At 42.1% G+C, this 19185-nt stretch overlaps 1 protein-coding gene across 1 annotated transcript in view; it reads right to left on the minus strand.

Annotated features, from left to right (window-relative positions):
- The window catches only part of LOC124158458 (sodium- and chloride-dependent GABA transporter 1-like), a 93769-nt gene that overhangs the window by 35286 nt on the left and 39298 nt on the right, over window positions 1-19185 (minus strand). Inside the window, exons 3-4 of the mRNA XM_046533552.1 lie at window positions 2349-2483; window positions 2031-2159 (exon numbers count right to left, since the gene is read on the minus strand). Coding sequence (XP_046389508.1) covers window positions 2031-2159; window positions 2349-2483 — 264 coding nt within the window. The remainder of the gene's footprint in view (window positions 1-2030; window positions 2160-2348; window positions 2484-19185) is intronic.

A 19185-nucleotide genomic window follows, 5' to 3' on the forward strand; every position in this document is an offset into this window, starting at 1 on the left:
CAATGCATTCAAACACATGGATGGATGGATGACACATGAATACCACTCACATAATTAATCACACATACATATTATCATATACATATATAAATACATACATATTTATTCGTATATAGAGAGAGACTTTGGAGGGAAAGCTCCAAGTTGCAACTGACACACGCAAATGAAACATGTTGGGTTTCAAAGGCCAGAAACATAATGGCCTTCATTTAACATTTTGTACACTATCAGAGCCCTCCCACTCCTCATGTACTTTCCACATACATTACTTGATGCGGTCAGTAATACAAGCAGGTGCGTGCGTACGCATTGCCCATGCCAACCAACAAGCCCCCTCCCTTGGGTTTCATTTGTGTCACCTCCTTCCTTCAGTTCAAACTATGCAATGAGAGGAAGAGGCAAGGCCCAAGCAATTGATTGTGCTCGTCAACATTCAGGTGTTGCGTGAGTGATATGAGTGGCCTAAATTAATTTTTAAAAATTTGATTGATTTTCTTCCTGTTTGATTGCTGGAGTGCATGCCTATGTCTTGTACATATAATGCCTTATGTGTGGTTGCAGCCTTGTGGACGTGAAATTTCCTGAAATCAGTCTCATTATGGCGCAATATGCAGCCTTTGATTGTTTTGATCATACAACTTGTTTCAAGAGTGATAAAGTTAATTTTAATATATTGACACGAGTCATTTGAAACACTCTTTATTTTACTATTTTTGAGTTTTACTATGAAAAATCAAAATATCCATCTTATCTGGGTGATCATTGGCAATGAAAAAATGGAATTATTTAAACTTTTGCACTATAAAAACAATGAAAGTGCATCAATCTGCAATAGAGTGATGGCAGCCATGTGCAAAGTGGGAGCATGGTTAATAATGATTTTGATGCTATTCCCAAAATGTATGTAATAGCACCTGTCACACAGCTACAAAACTAAATATGTAGGTATGCTCTCCGTCTGTCTCAAAGTGGCCCGTGTCTCATTGTGGCCCACGTCTCATTGTGGCCCACTTCCTGAGATACGTTTGAAAATTCTAAATACAGCCATATTGATTTGGGTGAGAATGGATTCAAGATGAAGGTATGGGGCTTGAGTGCCATCAGTTTTCTTTTTATCCTCCTTAAGAGAGAGAAACATGAAAGGGGAAAGTAGATGACACCAAAATTGAATCAATTGTTTTGACATTGAAAGTGTCCCAACTAGAGCAGGGATGTATGCACATGAGTTTCACTTTGTGCAGTGCTCTTAAAATGACATGAGAGGGATCTTTTAGCCAAAAAACGGATGAAAGCCCTGTGCTGTGGATCATGTATTGAGTGTCGTCGGTCATGCACGTAGTGCAGTTGGTACACCATCCTTTGGAACATATACCTCAGGAATAATAGACTTTGTACCTTTCCACTACGTATAAATTTTACAACCCAACTGGTTTCTGCACTCCTGTGCACACTCAAGTGTTAGTCCCTTTGAGAATGGCACACAAGTGTTGAAATTGGTGTAGCAATAAAATTTATGTATTGTGGAAAAGAACAGTCAATTTTTTTAGAGCTATGGACTACCAAAAAGTGACAGCCAAAGTTGTCGGCATAAGATACTCATATATGGAATTGCAAGATGGAAAAGAGAAAGGAGATGTCTCGTTTCCTCTACAGTTGAATCTGCATGATTCATGACCTCAATTGCGTCCCCACATTTCCTGATTGCACATTTCTCTACTCCAGTTTTCTCTTACTACAATAGGCCTCACTATCTTCACTTTTTTCTGGTTTTATTTCTTTCAACTCTGGTGACAAAGAGGAGGGGCAGGGGCTCTTTGGTTGCTATTTCTCTAATACACATAATAAGAACGCATGAAATGAATTGATATTAAAATTATGACCAGCCTTCATTTTAATCAATTTAATTCAAATTAAATGCACTGATTGCATTCATTTGAATCAATTAGCATGGTAGATCATAACCTTAGGTTAACTCCAGAAATTCAATTAGTTTCTTTTCTCATTTCAGTCATTAAGCTGGAGAAACTCACCGCAGTCTTCCCAGGGCAGTCCAGGCAAATCGACGAATGTGTTGATCAAGTAGAATAGCGTCCAGGCGATGATGATGCAGTAGTATATGTCAAGGAAGAAGACGATGGTCATGGTGGCGTAGCCGACACCTGCAGGGAACAGGTAAGCACAGCCATGTAATCACTACGTGGGGAAGGGGAGGGGAACGGGGTTGAGGGTCATTCTGTTCTGTTGTGTTGCGCTGCACGTCGCTCCTGCTCCACTGAGGCAAGCTGACCACATAGGAGAACGCCTTTCAGGGGGGGGGGGAGGGAATGTGATGGGGAGAGGGGACTTACCTTGGAGCAGGGGGCACAGTTGGCCTACAAGGGTCATGCCTCCGGCACCGAGGTACTGCCCGATGGCCACCTCCTGGAAGAAGATTGGGATGCCGCAGAAGACCATGGCGATGCCATACGTGATGAGGAAGACGCCTGCATGGTGAGAGAGAGAGAGATGATATGCATTGAGGACTCTGGGGCTGGTGCTCATTGAATTTCGAATGTTTATCGGTGTATGCCACCAGGTGCAAAGGATTGTGGCCAAGCAAAAGTGATCAGATATGAAAGGGTAACTGAGCTAGAAGATTCATAATTTGATTTATTTCAGGAGCTGCTTAGTGCAATTAACAGCATTGATGTAAAAACTCCTTGAGTATTGGCTGAAATAAGAATTAATACCTAATTATAAATAAATTAAAAGAGAAAGAACGTTTTTACCTCAGAAAAGTAATGTTCCTGCATCATTACAATGCCATGTTATGACTTTGAGAACCAGATATTGCTATTCTAGTATTTATTTTACTTCGAATTTTTCATTTTCTTAATCATGTAGGGGTCTATGACCACAACTAATAGGGCAATGATGCCACATTCTGTGCGCAGATTGCTCTTTTGTTTCACCTCTGTCAAATATTTGGTTGCACTCAGAGTCATCCTTTGTTGACTGTGTGGGAAATGCATCCCAGAACTGTTTGAATTCATTGCTGGAGTGGTGCTGAGGTGATTCTGAGCCTGAGAGAGAGTTGGCCTAGTCATTTCCTAGGTTCATTTGGTTTGCTATTTGATCAGATTCCATTCCATTAAGATGCAAACCTATAAGTTCTATGGGGAAGAGGAACCAGCAATGCGGTTTTTCAGGTGATATTATTCAAGGAAATAATTCTGTAGACTAGTGATATTTAAATGAGGATATTTGGCAGCATTCACTACCTATTCTTCCCTAAAATCTTATCCTTGCCCAAATTAAGTTCCTTAGCTTTCGACTACATAAACCACTATGCGAGCAATTGACAGTAACTGCTAGATGGTTTCCTCTGCAAAAATTTCCTCATATTTATACACAGGGCAGATCCTTTACATGCTGAACAGCATTTTCAACTCATTATTCCGAAAAATAGGTCACGGCAATAGATGGAAAAAATGCTCCCCAATCACCTACCTGCCCCAGTGCTGGCAGGAATTATTCTTCTCAACAGCCCGTAGACAAAGATAGGATGGGATGAGGAGGGAAAAATTCGTCTGAGCCCGCTAAGGGTGGATGCACGTGTATTATGTTTCTTAGAAAGTAGCAGAATGAGGATGACGGCTCTCCTCACCCAGACCACTGCATGGATGTGGTGAATTTGGAACATTCACCACTCAGTTTTCTTTTGTGTGCTTAGTGAACAATTGCTGTGCTAACTCTGCTAACTCAAGAGTCTTCTTCCGTCCAGAGGATTGCAGTTTAATATGTGCATGTGTTTATCTCTACCCTACCGACTGGAATGCCTCTATTAATTGCGACTGGTGAGAACCAATGGAACCATGGGAGTGGAGAATCCTTTGTGGAGTATTTATGGTTTTAAACAACACGAAACAGTTGTGTAGCATAATGCATATTGAGCAAAGGAAAAAGTTGGCAAAGCGTTTTATTTATAACGGGTTACTTATGAGGTCGTGACGAACGTGGATGAACTCAGTGCAATCAGTGGCGATCTCTAGGGCAGTGCAACCCCAAGTGTTGCATCTTTATTTTTCACTTCTGTTATCTACAGGATTTAATCGAGCAAATCAGATTTGAAACCACACTTAAGGCGGCCTGGACATGCAAACAATGCTAATTTGACGAAGAATGCAAATGCTAATTATTTCACATGGCATGCTTCAAATGCAGTCAATGCTTGCTCTCCCTCGCTCTGATTGTTTGGGATTCTCTGCAATCTAAAATGGCGATATGAGAGCTATAGTAGGTTTTTGCAGGGGTGGGCAAAGGCTAAGGAAGGGAAGAAGGCAAATTTCCTTTCCATAACTCCTTGAGATTGATCTTGAGCGTCCTGATGCAGAGAAAAGACTTGCTGTTGTGAGCGATTCCTCCCGTCAATGAAAGGTTCACCCAAATGAGTGAATGAGCTAGCTCTCTAATGACATCACCAACTCATGATAAGTGGCCCCCAACCTTCGAGTTTTCCTATTGCATATTGCGAGAAAATGGCTGTGCGAGGAAGCCTTTTTTTCTGTCTTCATTTATCCCTCCCTTCCACCAAATGAATGGCGAGTGACCCCATTGAGGCGAGGCAGATGAAGAGTGCACGAAGAGTTGATGGCGGACTGATTTAGACAATCTTTACAAGGAAGCAAAGCTGGCTGGCACACATATTAGGCATTTTCGATGAGGGTTGGTGGACATAGAGGATGAACGAGGCATAAGAGAGAGTTGTCGTTGTCTGGAGAAGTGAGAGGCTATCGCTGAACAGCGGACACTGCCAATGGTGCTCGGGAGGAGAAGATGGTGCTGCCACCTAGCGCTCACTTCAATCGGTTTTCAAAAAAGTCCGCAGCGTGGCGATAGCAATCCATGTACTCTCAATGCGAGAGGCCAAGTATTTGTGTTCTCACAGATTAGCTTTGAAAAATGATGATTTCGATAGGTTGTCCCACCGAGGAAATATATATTTCAATTAGCAGCCCCAGTTAATTGTTTATATGCGAAATTCGGATCGCTTTAACAGGCAGCGACACGTTAGGTGGTGGTGACTTTGGTAAACTCATTTCAGGCCGCGTGCACAGCATTTTGGGACCGACTGGAGACAGCTCCATTTTAAATTAGTGACGATGATTAAGCTCGCTAAGGAGTCTATTTCCTCGCGCGTGCTCGTCTTTCAAGACTGCTGTTCGCCACCCACTCATTCTCGCTGTCTAAGCTTGGCACACATCCTCCACCCAACCATTCCTTAGCCAAGGTCGCCCGTCCAAAGTCAGGTGGAAGAGCTATTTCCATTCCCACGTCCAAATTCCTCCTCCAGCTCCCCCTCCTCGGGCCCACGCCGCCAGGCGACGCTGCTGCTGCAGTAGACAAGATAGACACATCTCCCCTCCCCGCCACTTCGCAGTGGGTCATTGGCCCGTCAAATGGGACGTCCTCCCGATTGAATGCGGCACAGTGGGCCAGCGGTCGCTCCACTAATCAACGTATGTTGCGTTCTTTGGAGACATCGTCATAATACCGCAATCTCCTTGGATTCACTGCACTTCTCCCTCTTGCCAATGCTTTCGCCTCCCTTAAACTCTTCTTCCCTCATCCTTCTTTGCCTGTTCATTCGCTCCTTGACCCTCTGCGCACGTTTTTCATCAATTATTCCTTCTGTTGTGTTTCCCACGTAATTGCTTCGTCTCATTACGATTCCAATCCACCGTGGTCTTCTTCAGTGTCCTCTCTTCTCCAATTCTTCGGTATAATAACCCGTTCCCCAATCCATCCGTCAATTTCATACAACGTGTTCGAAACTTGCGCCATCTATTTACTTCATACTTTCCGCGCGGAAGACTGCTTTAGCAGTCATGTCACCTCCCAGCCAATGGTGAATGACTGCTTGTAGCGTCACGGAGCCTATGACGGCTCTTTCGATTACCCTACCCTGTGGCCGCTGGCTAGGGTTCTCTTTCCGGCCCGTCGTCATCAAGTGAACCCCTAGCGTCGTTCAGGAATCAGTCGTTTTTGGATCCACCACTTTTTCTATTACAAGCTTTAAATTTTCGAGGGAGACATTTTTATGCATTGTTCAATGGGCTCCTGAATTCTTCGTTTTTCAATTTTAATTTTCTGAGCATTTTTAAATGGCAAATTGTAATACTATTGATATAAGTTCGTATCTTAGATTGTCATTTTTAAAAATATTACAAAACATTAAACATCACATTATTGGTTAAAGTCGACAACTATTCATTCACAATGAGAATATTTTTTTCATAGTACCTATTCGTAATTTTGGGTTTGAACTTCCGAAGAACATCATTGCCGGAGACTGAGCCCAAAATTCGCCCTTTTCGTCATTCTGAGATTTTGATTATTTTCTGAGGTATTTATCAAGATTTGATTATGTATTTTATGCCATTTTTTCATTTATTTTTGGTAATGTTTGAGTGTAAAATTTCTAGCAATTTCCTCGTTATTTCACTATAAAATCTTAATGGCCGCATTTTTGATTCGTATTGTAATTGAGAATAGAATGTATTTCGATAGTAAATAATTAAAATTAAGATGTTGATTGGTTATGAGAAAATTCAATTTACTTGTAGTTCGTGTCGTGTTCTTCCTACATACACGTTGGCTTCTGGTGTCAACGTTATCGCTACATTTTTAACAAGCTTTGCAGTTCAACCATTGAAATTGTGGTCTCATTCTCATTGACTAATTTCTGCCGTAGGTACTTTGTCGCCATGCTAGGTACTTCAGGACAGGATGGCAACATTGTCGCAACTGCTGGTATTGAGAGCTCTTTTTCTATCCTCATTTTCCCTTGGCGTGCGTGAGATACCATATGGTCATTGGGTATTCTGTATTTCGTCGGTACCGCACCGGTCGGTTTCCCTTCCCAGCCCACCGACAGCACATCATTCCGTACCGACAACGGTTTCCGTACCGACGACGGCACTTTCAGCGATTCTGTAAGGTCGTCGGTTTCAATCCAGTCGGTACGGTTCCCTCTCCTTCCCAAACAGGGAAAATCCGAATATATCCGAAGTTAAACGTGTCTCCACCAATGAAAGAAGGGTAAAAACAAGTGAAGACTCATTGGCACAGTTTATTGTCGTCATTCTCAATCTTTTTCTTTGCGGAAATTACGACTTATTGCTAGATTAAGATAATCGATATTGGATAAGTTGTTAACAATGCTTATATAATGTGTGGTAGTAATGCTGTACCTACAGAATCGAAGGAAACAATATTACAACATCACAATAAAGTTTGTATGTGATGGAGATTGTTGATGCTGGAATGAATTATTGAAACTATCCTTAAGATCCTAGTTTAATTTTTTAAATATTGGTTCCGTATAATGCTAATTATTCATGATTTGGTAATATAGTTGTCATTAAGTAAGTTCCGTCTAAATGTTATCAACGGAAGGTTATGCCATTGGCACCGTAGCAGACGAAAATAACATACCATGGAACGTGAACGTAGGATTCAAAAGCAAATATCATATTAGAGGAACAAGTTAGGAAATTGTTATAAAAATATGGAGCTGGGTGTAATTAAAAGAAGTGTAATGACGAGGAAGTAAATAAATTGTGATTGGGTGAAATACATATGCATAAGTTGCGCATTCCAAGTGAGAGAAAATGATAATATTGCGGTAAACCTCATACTTATTAACAAATATCTCCTTTTATCGTCAAGGGAATCAATGGCTGACGATGAAATAAAATATAGTTGCCTGTTACAAATGAAAGAAACTGATACCGTTGTGGCAAACTTCATACTTAAATAAAAAGATCTTATTTCTATGCCGAGAGAAACGCCAAATTGATGATTGAGTGAAATAACAGTCGCCTATTCAGAGTGATATAAAGTGATAACATTGCGGCAAAACTCATATTTAATCAAAAATATCTTTTTTATGTCAAAGGAGCAAAGAAATGATGATAGAGAGAAATAAAGCCTATTACAAGCGAGTGAAAGTGGTAACATAAATGAAAGAAAGTCATTATATGTTAGCAAACCTCATGTTTATTAACCAATATCTTATATTTCTGTCAAGGTAATCAATATAGATGATGACACAGTGAATTATAGAGGCGTATTCGAAGGGGCAGAAAAAGATAACATTGCAGCAAACCTCATTATTTACTCGGTGATGAGGTAAAAACAAAATAAAACGTACAATGCGCACCGGGGAGTTCATGAACCCACTAGTCGGTGGCCGTATCGACACCTTTTTGCTGTCGGTACGGCTACCGACGATCTCCCGTCCTCTCGTCGGTGCCGCACCGATCGGGTTCGTACAGAATCGCACGACTTCTTACCGGGAGTCGGTGTGACATCGCACCCGACGAATCGGTGCCGCACCGATCGGTTTGGAGGTACAGAATACGGCCCCTGGAGGGGCCATATCGTATGGCCCGGCCAAAAGTCTTAATGGTCTTAAAGCCCTTTCTGTAGGCGAGTATGAGAATTATAATTGGTACTATAATTTGGGTTAACTTTTTTAACACTAGTCATTAATTGATGAGGAAGTTTGTTCCAATGTGGATAAAAAATTAATTCTATGGTCATTAACCGAAGTGGACTCTTATGAAAGGATAAATTTGGATTTTCTTTAAACACTGATCTGGCAGCAGATGCTGAAGAGCTTACAAAAAAGTGAAGAACGCAAATCACAGACGAGAAGAAGCAGAAGAAATTTGTGCACGATTTGTACCGTACAGTATGATAATATTCGTGAATTGTTCATGTAATGGATAGAGTTAGAACATGACATCCTATTGTAGTTCTAACCCCCCTCCTCCCCTTCCAATTGTGTAACTATTGTCTCATGGCTGCAATCATTTGCCCCCAAAAGCCATAGAAATCCAGCCAATGGACAAAATCTAAAGATGAAATTGAAACTTTAAGTTTCATTTATTTTATTACCAGAGGCTTATGTTTAGGTATCTGTATAAAATTATAACAACAATATTAGACTATCGTTCTTTCCCTGATTTGTGGACGGAATTTGTCCTTTACGCATCGACTTACTGAAGATTGCCTTACTGCCAAAAGAATGTCTTGTTCTATGTTTCTTTGATATCCTCCCTTGTGAACCGTAATGCAAGGAGAATCTAAAAATATAAAACAATTCATAGTGGATATTTCAAGTTACCTACAGCTTTTGCGGCAAAACTCATATTTAATATGAGTGAGTAATGAGTGATGAGGTAAAAACAAAATAAAACGTACAATGCGCACCGGGGAGTTCATGAAACCCACTAGTCGGTGGCCGTACCGACACCTTTTTGCTGTCGGTACGGCTACCGACGATCTCCCGTCCTCACGTCGGTGCCGCACCGATCGGGTTCGTACAGAATCGCACCACTTCTTGCCGGGAGTCGGTGTGACGTCGCACCCGACGAATCGGTGCCGCACCGATCGGTTTGGAGTTACAGAATACGGCCCCTGTTCGCCGGAGAAATGTTACTAACAATAAGTAACTAAATGGGAAATAATTCTGTTCGGGGATAACCGCGAAGTTGTCTATGATTTAGCGACGCAGCTTATCCATTCTTTCATTCTTTAGGCATGGCTGGACATCGCAGAGTAAGGCCCAGCGCACATGGTGTGACTGTTTTACAACTACCGTTGCAAACCAGTTGCGCGCGCAACTGTTTTGTGACCTCGACAATGTATTTGAGTGGGCAGGCGCACACGACGCAACTGGTTTTTGACGATCTAAAAACAATCTGAAACCAGTCACATGCAACCGTGGGCCCGCGGTTGCAGACTTCAGTTGCACGAGACCACGTGGTGTTTTGGTGGTATTTTGACGGCTGTATAGTGTCGATCTCATAATGAATGGTCAAGGAGGCAACATGAAGCTCGTTGGAGCAGTAGAGAAGCATGACGTCATGAACAAATACAAACTATCTAAAGTCTTTGGTATTGATAATAGTTCACAGCGTCCTCTTCGCCTGACTCAGCGATAGCAAGCGCTGACGGCCAAGGCAAGGGCTAAAAAACAGCACGGACCGCACTAAATAAACACTTCACTGATTGCACAATGGACGAAACTGATTTACAACCAGCCCTTTGTCATTACACCCGTGTGCGGACAGAAGTTATGTTTCAGTTGCAAACTGGTTGCAGACGCAACTGATTCCCAACTGTGGTCACAAAATAGTCGCTCCGTGTGTGCTGGGCCTTAAGTCAGCTTTTTGGATGAAAATCCCGGACCTCCGCCACATCGGGTAAGATCTTTGAATGCACCACCTAAAGCTGCACCAACCGTGCCATAATGTTGCCTTTCTGCATCAACCGTGCCAATTCGAATATGAGCCTGCTTTCCAGGACCGTCTCCATAAAATACGACCACTTATTGATATTTTCCATAAAATATAGCCAAAATCGACTCTCCCGACAAAGAAGTGAGACTAGATGAGTCAATGGTTTTTTGATGGAGGCGCCTAGTATTTCGCCTATATATGCCTGGAAAACGTCATTGGTATGGTATAAAAAATTTATATGATGACACAACCATCTGGGTTCGGTAGTGCTTTGGATGATAATTTACACAGGATGGGGAGATACAGAGGTCGGTGTTTTAGGGCACGTTAACAAAGTAGTTAAAAAATTATTGGAAGCGTTCATGGGAATTGGACATTCTGTGTAGTATCTTCTCGATAACTTCTATACAAGCGTAAAACTAGCGGAAGAACTCCTACATGATAAAATATATTGTAGTACCGGAACTCTGAGAGTCAACAGAAAAGGTTACCTACCCTCCAGTTGCGCAATCAATAAAAATGAAGATGAGAGGTGAGGTTACAGTTACACACTGCTGGAACGAAAAGGGGTTTGCATGCTCAAATGGCAAGACAAGCGTGATTAGCACCGAGTTTGGTAGTCGATTTCTTGACGTACTCAATCAACGCGGGGTAGCGAGATCAAAACCGGAATCAGTTGTAAAATATAAATGTTTCATGGGGGGTATTGATTATTTCGATCAATTGATGGAATGCAAAACTATGAGAAGGTATAAAAAACTTGGTATCCATATATTTCAGTTCAGCTGCTAATCAACAGCTATATGTTGTACTGTCGTCACTGCGACCAAAAAATTTCCCTTTATGACTACGGAATGGAAATAATCAAGTTACTTTTGTCAGAAACTCCTCGGCACCCTCAGCCCCTAGATACACGCGAATGCACTTACCCGACTTCCTTCCAACGGGTGTAGGGAACAAGAGGCAGCGAAAGCGATGCCGCGTTTGTTACATATTGTTTTAATGGTTGTCTGTCTTTCGCGGGTGCCATAGTTGGAAAACAACTATTCAGATGGAAGTTAGTTTCACAATTCAAGAAAATATTTCAATGGTTATTTTTAGGAAAAAAATTAATATGTATTATACATTATATTTGAGTCCATCGTAATTTAGGGTGGCCTAAAAATCTTTATTGGTTGCTCTCAAATGCTTTTTTTGTGATCGAAATCAATAATATTTCGCGAAAAATAACTTTAGAGTAAGGCATCAAAAGGAATAAACTATTTGTGTTTTGGGTTTCCTTAGTAATATCATAAGCTGTGGCTAGAGACTGCTTAAGAAGTCTAGACATTTTTTAGGAAAAATGTTTTTTTTTCGCAGAAATATGATAAACTTCATTGTGCGGTAATCTGCCTTACAAACATGAAATTAGCGAAACATTAGCTTCGCCATTGAATATGAACTCCACATTTACACCCGCACTGAAAGTCTTGAGAATCACTTGGGCCGCCTCTCTCCTGTTCACAGCCACGCCTATTCGCTTTCGTTGCGTCCATTAATGCTACTTTCTTCCTCTCTCTCTCTGGCCCACCATCCAGCCATTCTTCCCTCTAACACGGTTTTCAACATCCCCTCCCTGCTGAGTACTCCCTCCGTCCAAATTCTCTCGTCTCCTCCGTGGGTCATCTGGAAGCTTCCTTGCCCACTAATTCTAGCGCTTCGTATTTTCTCCTCCTATCCACCAACTTCACCTTCTTCATTCTCCCCCTTACATCCACATCTCGAGCGCCTCCAGTCTTCTCTCGTCCTCCTTTCTAAGTGTCCATGTTTCTGCACCGTAAAGCTCTACTCTCCAAATCAAACTCTTCTCTAGTTTTTTCTTTAAACCCTTAGTTGACGATCCTCTCATCAGCTCTTCCTGTTCACGAACGCCTCCTTTGCTAACGCAATTCTCTTCTTGATGTCTTTACGGTTGTGTCCGTTTATGTGCTGAAAAGGTAAATCACTTGCGTGTATTTGCCCCACGGTGACGACTTTTAAAGAAAGATAGACCACAGACACATATCTCACTATTCAGATCTCTGGGGCCATTTTTTGTGGTGCCTGGAAATACTGATGATGAATTTTCCAGTGCTTCATGAGTTCGTTTGCTCATCATCTGCGAAAAGGCCGTTTGGCGGCGGATGGCTCGAGAGAAAGGGGAGGGATCGAAGAACGGCCTCCTTACTCGTCACATCAGCGTCTCTTTCCATACCATCCACGGAAAATCGTTGGGTTTCTCTTCTTCATAGGGAAATCTCTCCTTTCCGTAGAAGCATCAAGTATGGATTTGCTAGTGTTGGCCCAATGACGTTGGCATTTCCCTATCCTCGCTCTCCCTGGAGGAGTCTCATCGCCTCCTTCCCCTTCCGAGGTGCAAGGGTCTCTTAGGACCTTAGAGAGCCGGCCCTCGGGAGTGTAACCCGCCATCGTGTCCTCGTTTCCGCTCTCTCTCTTCTTCGTACCGCGGGTGGTCGCCGATTTCAGGGGCGTGCCCCACCCCCCGCACGAACGCAACTTCACCAGCATTGTGTTTTCTGGAGGTTTTCGCAGCTTCTCTCAATGAAATGCTTCTGAAAGAAGTGCTGCCTGGGCCTTCTAACTCTCTCCATCTCATGAATGGGGACCAATGGGAATGGGGACCCTCTCTGAAGGCGCTCTTATTGACGCAGATTTTCCCGAAAAGAGTAACTTCAATATCAGTTTGCGAACTAACTCGCGGTCCAATGCGTGGTTCGATAAATTGGTCAGATATTAGTAAATAATGCACAACGTCTTACTTGGTAAACTCCGACCACGGAGGCTGTTCTGTATTTCCGAATGAAAGTGATCACAACAGGGTAGTTTCCTTCATCAAAGAAAACGAAAGGCATTGAATGCGATTCATTACCCACCTTTAGTGTGTTCATAATATACAAATTATTTGGTTTTATAAATCCCAGTTTAGATGAATGGTAATGGTCAATTTTAACTGCTTTTGAAAAAGGCCAGATTGGCGTCCATGCGATGCCATTCCACGTGATGTCACAGGGATCTAGTTTCTATGCGAGTAGATAGGAGTTTTACATCGTCTGAGATTACCAATGCATGCATGAGGCACAGAGCTCAGGGAAACATCTGTTAATAATCACCTATTAAAACTGCCTTTAGGTCGGAAAGTTTCCTTCGTTCCGACTATCGTCCGACCGCACCTTGAATATGCAGCGAGCGTATGGGATCCGGTGCAGAAATACTTAATCCGCTAACTGAATAAAATACAAAGGAAGGCTGCGCGTTTCGTCAAAAACTGCTACGGGCGTACAGACAGTGTTACCCATATGTTAAGCGAATTAGGCTGGGAGCCGCTGGAGACTCGGAGGCTGCGCGCTAGGCTTACATTGCTTGAACAATTGAGAATGGATATCTTTAAGAGCGACACAGAGAACATAACATTAGAGCCACACTGTATTTCCAGGTCCGATAGAAGCGATAAATTAAGAGAGATGTTTTGCCGAACGGATAGATATGGGAATTCGTTTTCCTCCCGAACCATAAAGGACTTTAATAAACGCTAGTCCCAACTTAGAGCCCTTCATTTTTTTTTTGCTGTAAACGGCTGGTGTCCTAAAACCCCCTACCACACGCCTTTTAGGCGGCTTTCGGGGTATTATGTAGATAGCCTCGCACCAAGGTGGCCTCACACGGCGGAAGCCGGAACCAGAATGACGTCACACGTGCCTTTCCCAGCATTCATACTTGCTTGAAAATTTTCACTTTTCATGTAATCGCGAATAAGATATCGTCATTTAAAAATCTAAAAGCGTAAAATACGTACTCCAGGAGTAATAAATAATCTTTCGATTTAGGCAGTAAAAAAATAATAGGAAACCACCCTGTCGGAGAGCTTTTGGGTCTTCAAATGAATCGTTCAATGCTGGAGACGACAATGATGGCCCGATGGAAATAACCGTTCCTGTGGAAGTGGAGACTTAGGTGAGCCGGTACTCGCGTGCCGTATTGGGATATATGTATATGCAACGCCATCCGAGTACTATCCCGACAAAGGTAGTACAGAATAAATGACAAGTTTCAGCGCTCACGTGTCACTTTCGAGTATTTCCTCATGAGATGGGTCGGGACTTAAGTTAGTTATGCGCGACTGACTTAGATTTTCAATCCATCTACTAAACTCCTCCACCAACTCCCGTGTGGATTAACTTTTAACTAATTTTGTGTGCTGATTCGAGGACGTGCTTTTGCTTCCCAGGGACCTTCCGTGCTCACGACGACGGCGCTGTCGCCTCTCGACACGTGCGTGATAAGGGACAACTTAGCAGTTATTCTCTGGACCAAAAGGGTGGGGGTTCAGTGAAGATTTGAATCAGCTGGGCGGGGGAAAATATCATCACCTCGTTTACCAAATTTCGTTTTAATTGCGGATTGTGACTGACTATGAACGATAAAGATACGTTTTCCGATCCATCGCCTGCTTCTCGAGGAATTCGCAACGAAAAATCGACGGCCTTTTCCCCAAATGAATTAATGACGTCACGAGCTCATGCCGAACGGGTCACCGCTTCTCCTCGGCCTTGGTCACGGATGTCACGTGTTTCGTTATTGTTTTTGTCCTTGCGAGCGACTCCTTCCATCAACTAAAGTTCCATCCTTAACGAATACATGAAACAGTACTTCACGTCACCAACGGCAACTTTTTCCTACAGGAGAATACGCTGTACTCGGAAGGTTTTTCCGCTGAAACCCATCTTTCCCTTCCATCCACTGAATTCTTTCAATCTCGGCTTTGATTTAATAGCCCCTTTAGATAATTTTTTCCTCAGTCCTTTTAGTGAAAAATAGAGGAAATATGTACATTTAACCACCGCTTATTTTTAAGCAAATTAAAAATTATACTTTCCTTCCGAAACTGTGCCTCCGTCTGGGCCTGATCCTGATACACTGGTTGACCAAATATTTATTTCTCATAGCAACATTCTTTCTCGCAACTTCACTCCAAAGATATCAAGCGTCAAGAATTCAGAGCATGAATTAATAGATACTACGTATTGAAATTGTTTCATTCCTGTATATTCGGCCATTGCTCACCGTCAGCAATGGCCTGCCACTCGTTTTGGCATTTACAATGACTTGCAACGCAGGATCCTGCTAATATATGACCATGTATTCGCCCACGATTATCTACTGGCCTCTTTACATTCCGTACAGATGAATTATTCTTAGACAAGAAGGTCCCGCTATATAATATGCCAACTAGATGGTTGATTGGTTCACCATGAGAATTCACTTTGCGACCCATTTGGATTGGAGCGTGTGAAAGAATAGGTCCCCAGTTGGTCCTCTTCGCATTCGATTCGGAGGAGCCATTCGTGCGCGTGGAGAGACGGGGATGGAATGGAGGCTTGGTGAGTCCCACCGCCCTTGGCCACTGCTTTGGCGTTCGCGCGATCTGTCAGGTGCGCAATCTTTTATTTTAGAATGGAATCGCGTTGGCATGGAAGGAGGCTGTTGTCGCAACTAACTCAGATGCTCGCCTCCGCGTCCAACTGAAAGAAGGGTTTCGAAGGCGAAGAGCAAGCGAAGGCGATGTTTAAAAATACAATATTGAAGAGGGTGGGGAGGGGAGGAGAGGAGACGTAGCCGGAACACCCGAATTCCGATAGTCATCTGTTTTGAAACTAGTAGGTCTGTTTTGTGTACGTCCTTACGGGGAGCATTTTCTTGTATAACGTCACTTAGTGCCGTAATTTTCTGTATCTACACTGGATGTCATAGTTATCACGTGGTCGTTGACGAAGCGTTTAATGCGCGGCCCATAAAAAAACCGTGTGAATATTTATCATTGTCTATATTTCTCGAACTCTTCCTTAAGAATATGCTACTGTCGAAATGACGAAACTTTTCATTGTTTTCTGGTATTAGTTGCGCCAATTTCCGTCTTAAAGAATACCAATGCTTTCCCAAGTACTTAAGTATTTGAAACGAAATTGAATGAATACCATTGGAATGAGCGTATTCCCCGTGGGCCGTAGTCCAAGTGTAAGTGGGGATGGTAGTTTTCCTTACTATGATAAGTATGATACTTATATCTATCTCGGAGGATTGCAGTGCGGGAAGACTTCGCTACGGCGCACAGTGGGCGGAAATCGGAAAAAGCCGGACAAAATTACAAAATGGCTTTTTTTGAGTTATAAACTTGAAACTTCGCAGGTATACTCAAAAATGATTGAAGTTTATTGATATGTACTTCATTTGACATAGATCCTACCCGTTACTGAGATACAGAGGCTCAAACGTGAGCAAATTTCCATAGAAACGCCCGTCTTCAATTTTCTCAGAAAATCTTCCAAAGTAAGTGAATGGTGAAGTTATGGGTGGATTCTTGCCGAATAAAAAACCACATAATCTGTTAGCATGGTGTTTTTTCTTTAATTTTCCGTAATCTTAAAGAATACAGCCCATAAATTCTTACCGTGCAGTAACAAAATGGCGGATACTGTTTTTCGACAAAGTTTTACATTTAGGTAGAGTTTCAAATAGGTTTTCGGCAAGGTCGCGCAGAGTAACTTATATGAGAGCATTGTTTGAAGATTTCTTGAGGTTTTTATGCAGTTTTCTTTGAAATAAGTTTGCGTCGCCGGAAATTACATTGATTTTTCGATCGCGCGGCAGGGTTCTTCTCCGCGCGTCGGGAGTTGGATTAGCCGCGCCGCGGTAAGGTTATTGAAGCTGTATGGGTTTTAACGCTCAACATTCACCGTTTTTATGTTTTGCTTCAAGACACCGATTCTCAAATGGTCTATGGTGAAGACAGTGGAGGTTTTTCATGCGATGTACTTGCACGTTTCATCGAAGTTCATTTCGTTATCTTTGGATACGATCGAAGACCATGCTTCTATTAAAAGCGTTCAAGCCTCGACAAAGTGAGTTGTTTTCCTGGGACTCATACAAAAAGACCTACCAGAAAGATACCAGCTGAAACCCTTATACCTTCTTCAATCACCGATCCCTGACCCTCAGGATTCTAATTTCGAAAACGGTCGTTTTATGACACCCTGGAGTGGGGCCTTGGCCGTCTTAACGGAGGTATTTCCATGGGAACTTCTAGCTTTTTTAAAATGTGCATCATACCCTCAGTTCTACTTTGACGTACAGATTTTCATGTCTTTACACGTTTACCATGCGTTCCTCCCCATGTACGCATTAGGGCATTGGATAACCATAGGTTTGACAAATTTATTATTTCTAAATTTTACATAGGCTCCATCCACCATTCCATAGAAAATGCCACCTCACATTATTACATGACTTGATATCTACAAAATAATATTGGAATTGGTAAAAAAATCATTCACTCGGTAAAAAATATTTGCTCCATTATTTATCGCGGAGGCTGAATTCAAGACAAGGCCCTGATGCTCTGAAATTTCTCAATGACTTCCTGACAAAACGCATTCTATGGCCATACCTTAAGAAATGGGTAGAGAGTTCTCGATATAATGAATGATTTTTGTGTCGATACAAAAGTTGGCTCGCTGACTCTATAACATTTCCAGAATTTGTCATGCATCACTTTCCCGATACTTCAACGACAGCCGGTTGAGTATTGTATTTTTGTAAAAATCTATTCCTCTCAATTTGATTGACTAAATAAAATTCCCCCTGTAGCTTAATGCTACAAAATTCATATTATATTTGCCAGGCATTCCAGGGCGGCCAAAAAAATGTCGCACCTAATGTGTTAGATCACGCAGAAGAAAATTCAAACTTTAAAAACTACTGCTTCTACTGCTGAGCTTGCTCTCACGGCATCTGTGAGTTTGAGAGAGAGGGGAGACACTGCAGCAGCTCACCTAATTGCAGAAATAACATCTACGACCCCTACTCGGGCTAAGAGAGTTCTTTCAAAGTGGAGGACGAGTGAAAAGGTCCACCCTGAGATGACAGTGGAAGAGGCACTGCATTGATGATTGCCTCTGATTTGACCAAGCGTCAACATCGGTCTTTTCGTAGGACAGCTTTAAGCCATGGACACGAATTGTATCCCAGTTATGATTGAATAGCGATAGCAAAAAAAGACAGCTTATAACGAAGGAATTAAAATAACTGAGACCATGTGCGAAGTATACCTTCAAGCACCACTGAACCACACCATATTGGGAACAATAGCCTGCTTAGCCACCACTTCCTCCTCTCAAAAATTAAAATGTGTAGTGAACTACAGATTAATCTCTAAGTACGGTTTTGATGGAAGTTCGGGCCACTCTCAATATAAGCAAATGTGGCAACAAGTGGATGCTTCAGATAAATTCCTAGTCATGAGTTCCCTTGTATCTCTTAGTTTGATTAAAAAGCAGCAGGTAACAAAGGCGCTACAGGTAACGACTGAAGTTTCCACTTTCTCTTGGTTAATTACATTTATCTCTAAACTTTTGATAAAGAATTTAAATTGCATCGGAGGCACTTCTCACATATAGGCTTTACAATTTCACTATCTGGGAAAATCCACTGCCGACGTCGACACGATTTTGTCATCCCATCCGCTTTAGGGGAAAAAAAAGAGACAAAAGAAGTTACAAAATCAGAAAGACATTACCTATATCGAAAGGCAGGTGGATGGCCTTAATGATTTCAATTCTGGATTTTACACGATCAAGTTCTGTTTACTACTGACCATGATCAACGGAAAAGAAATGCTTACATTGCTTACCTTATTTTCCTAATTTTTTCTTAATCTTAAAACCCATATAATTTATTATCCTACAGGGAAGTATAGTCATTTCGAAATTAAGAAAAACGATAGTTTTTAGTTTGCAACACACTGAAGGACAGCTGAATCATGGGGTTCTAAATCTGCGGTGCAATAGCGTCGGGTATGAATAAC

The sequence above is a fragment of the Ischnura elegans genome, chromosome 5 (assembly GCF_921293095.1).
Source record: "Ischnura elegans chromosome 5, ioIscEleg1.1, whole genome shotgun sequence".
NCBI classification, from domain to species: Eukaryota; Metazoa; Arthropoda; class Insecta; order Odonata; family Coenagrionidae; genus Ischnura; species Ischnura elegans.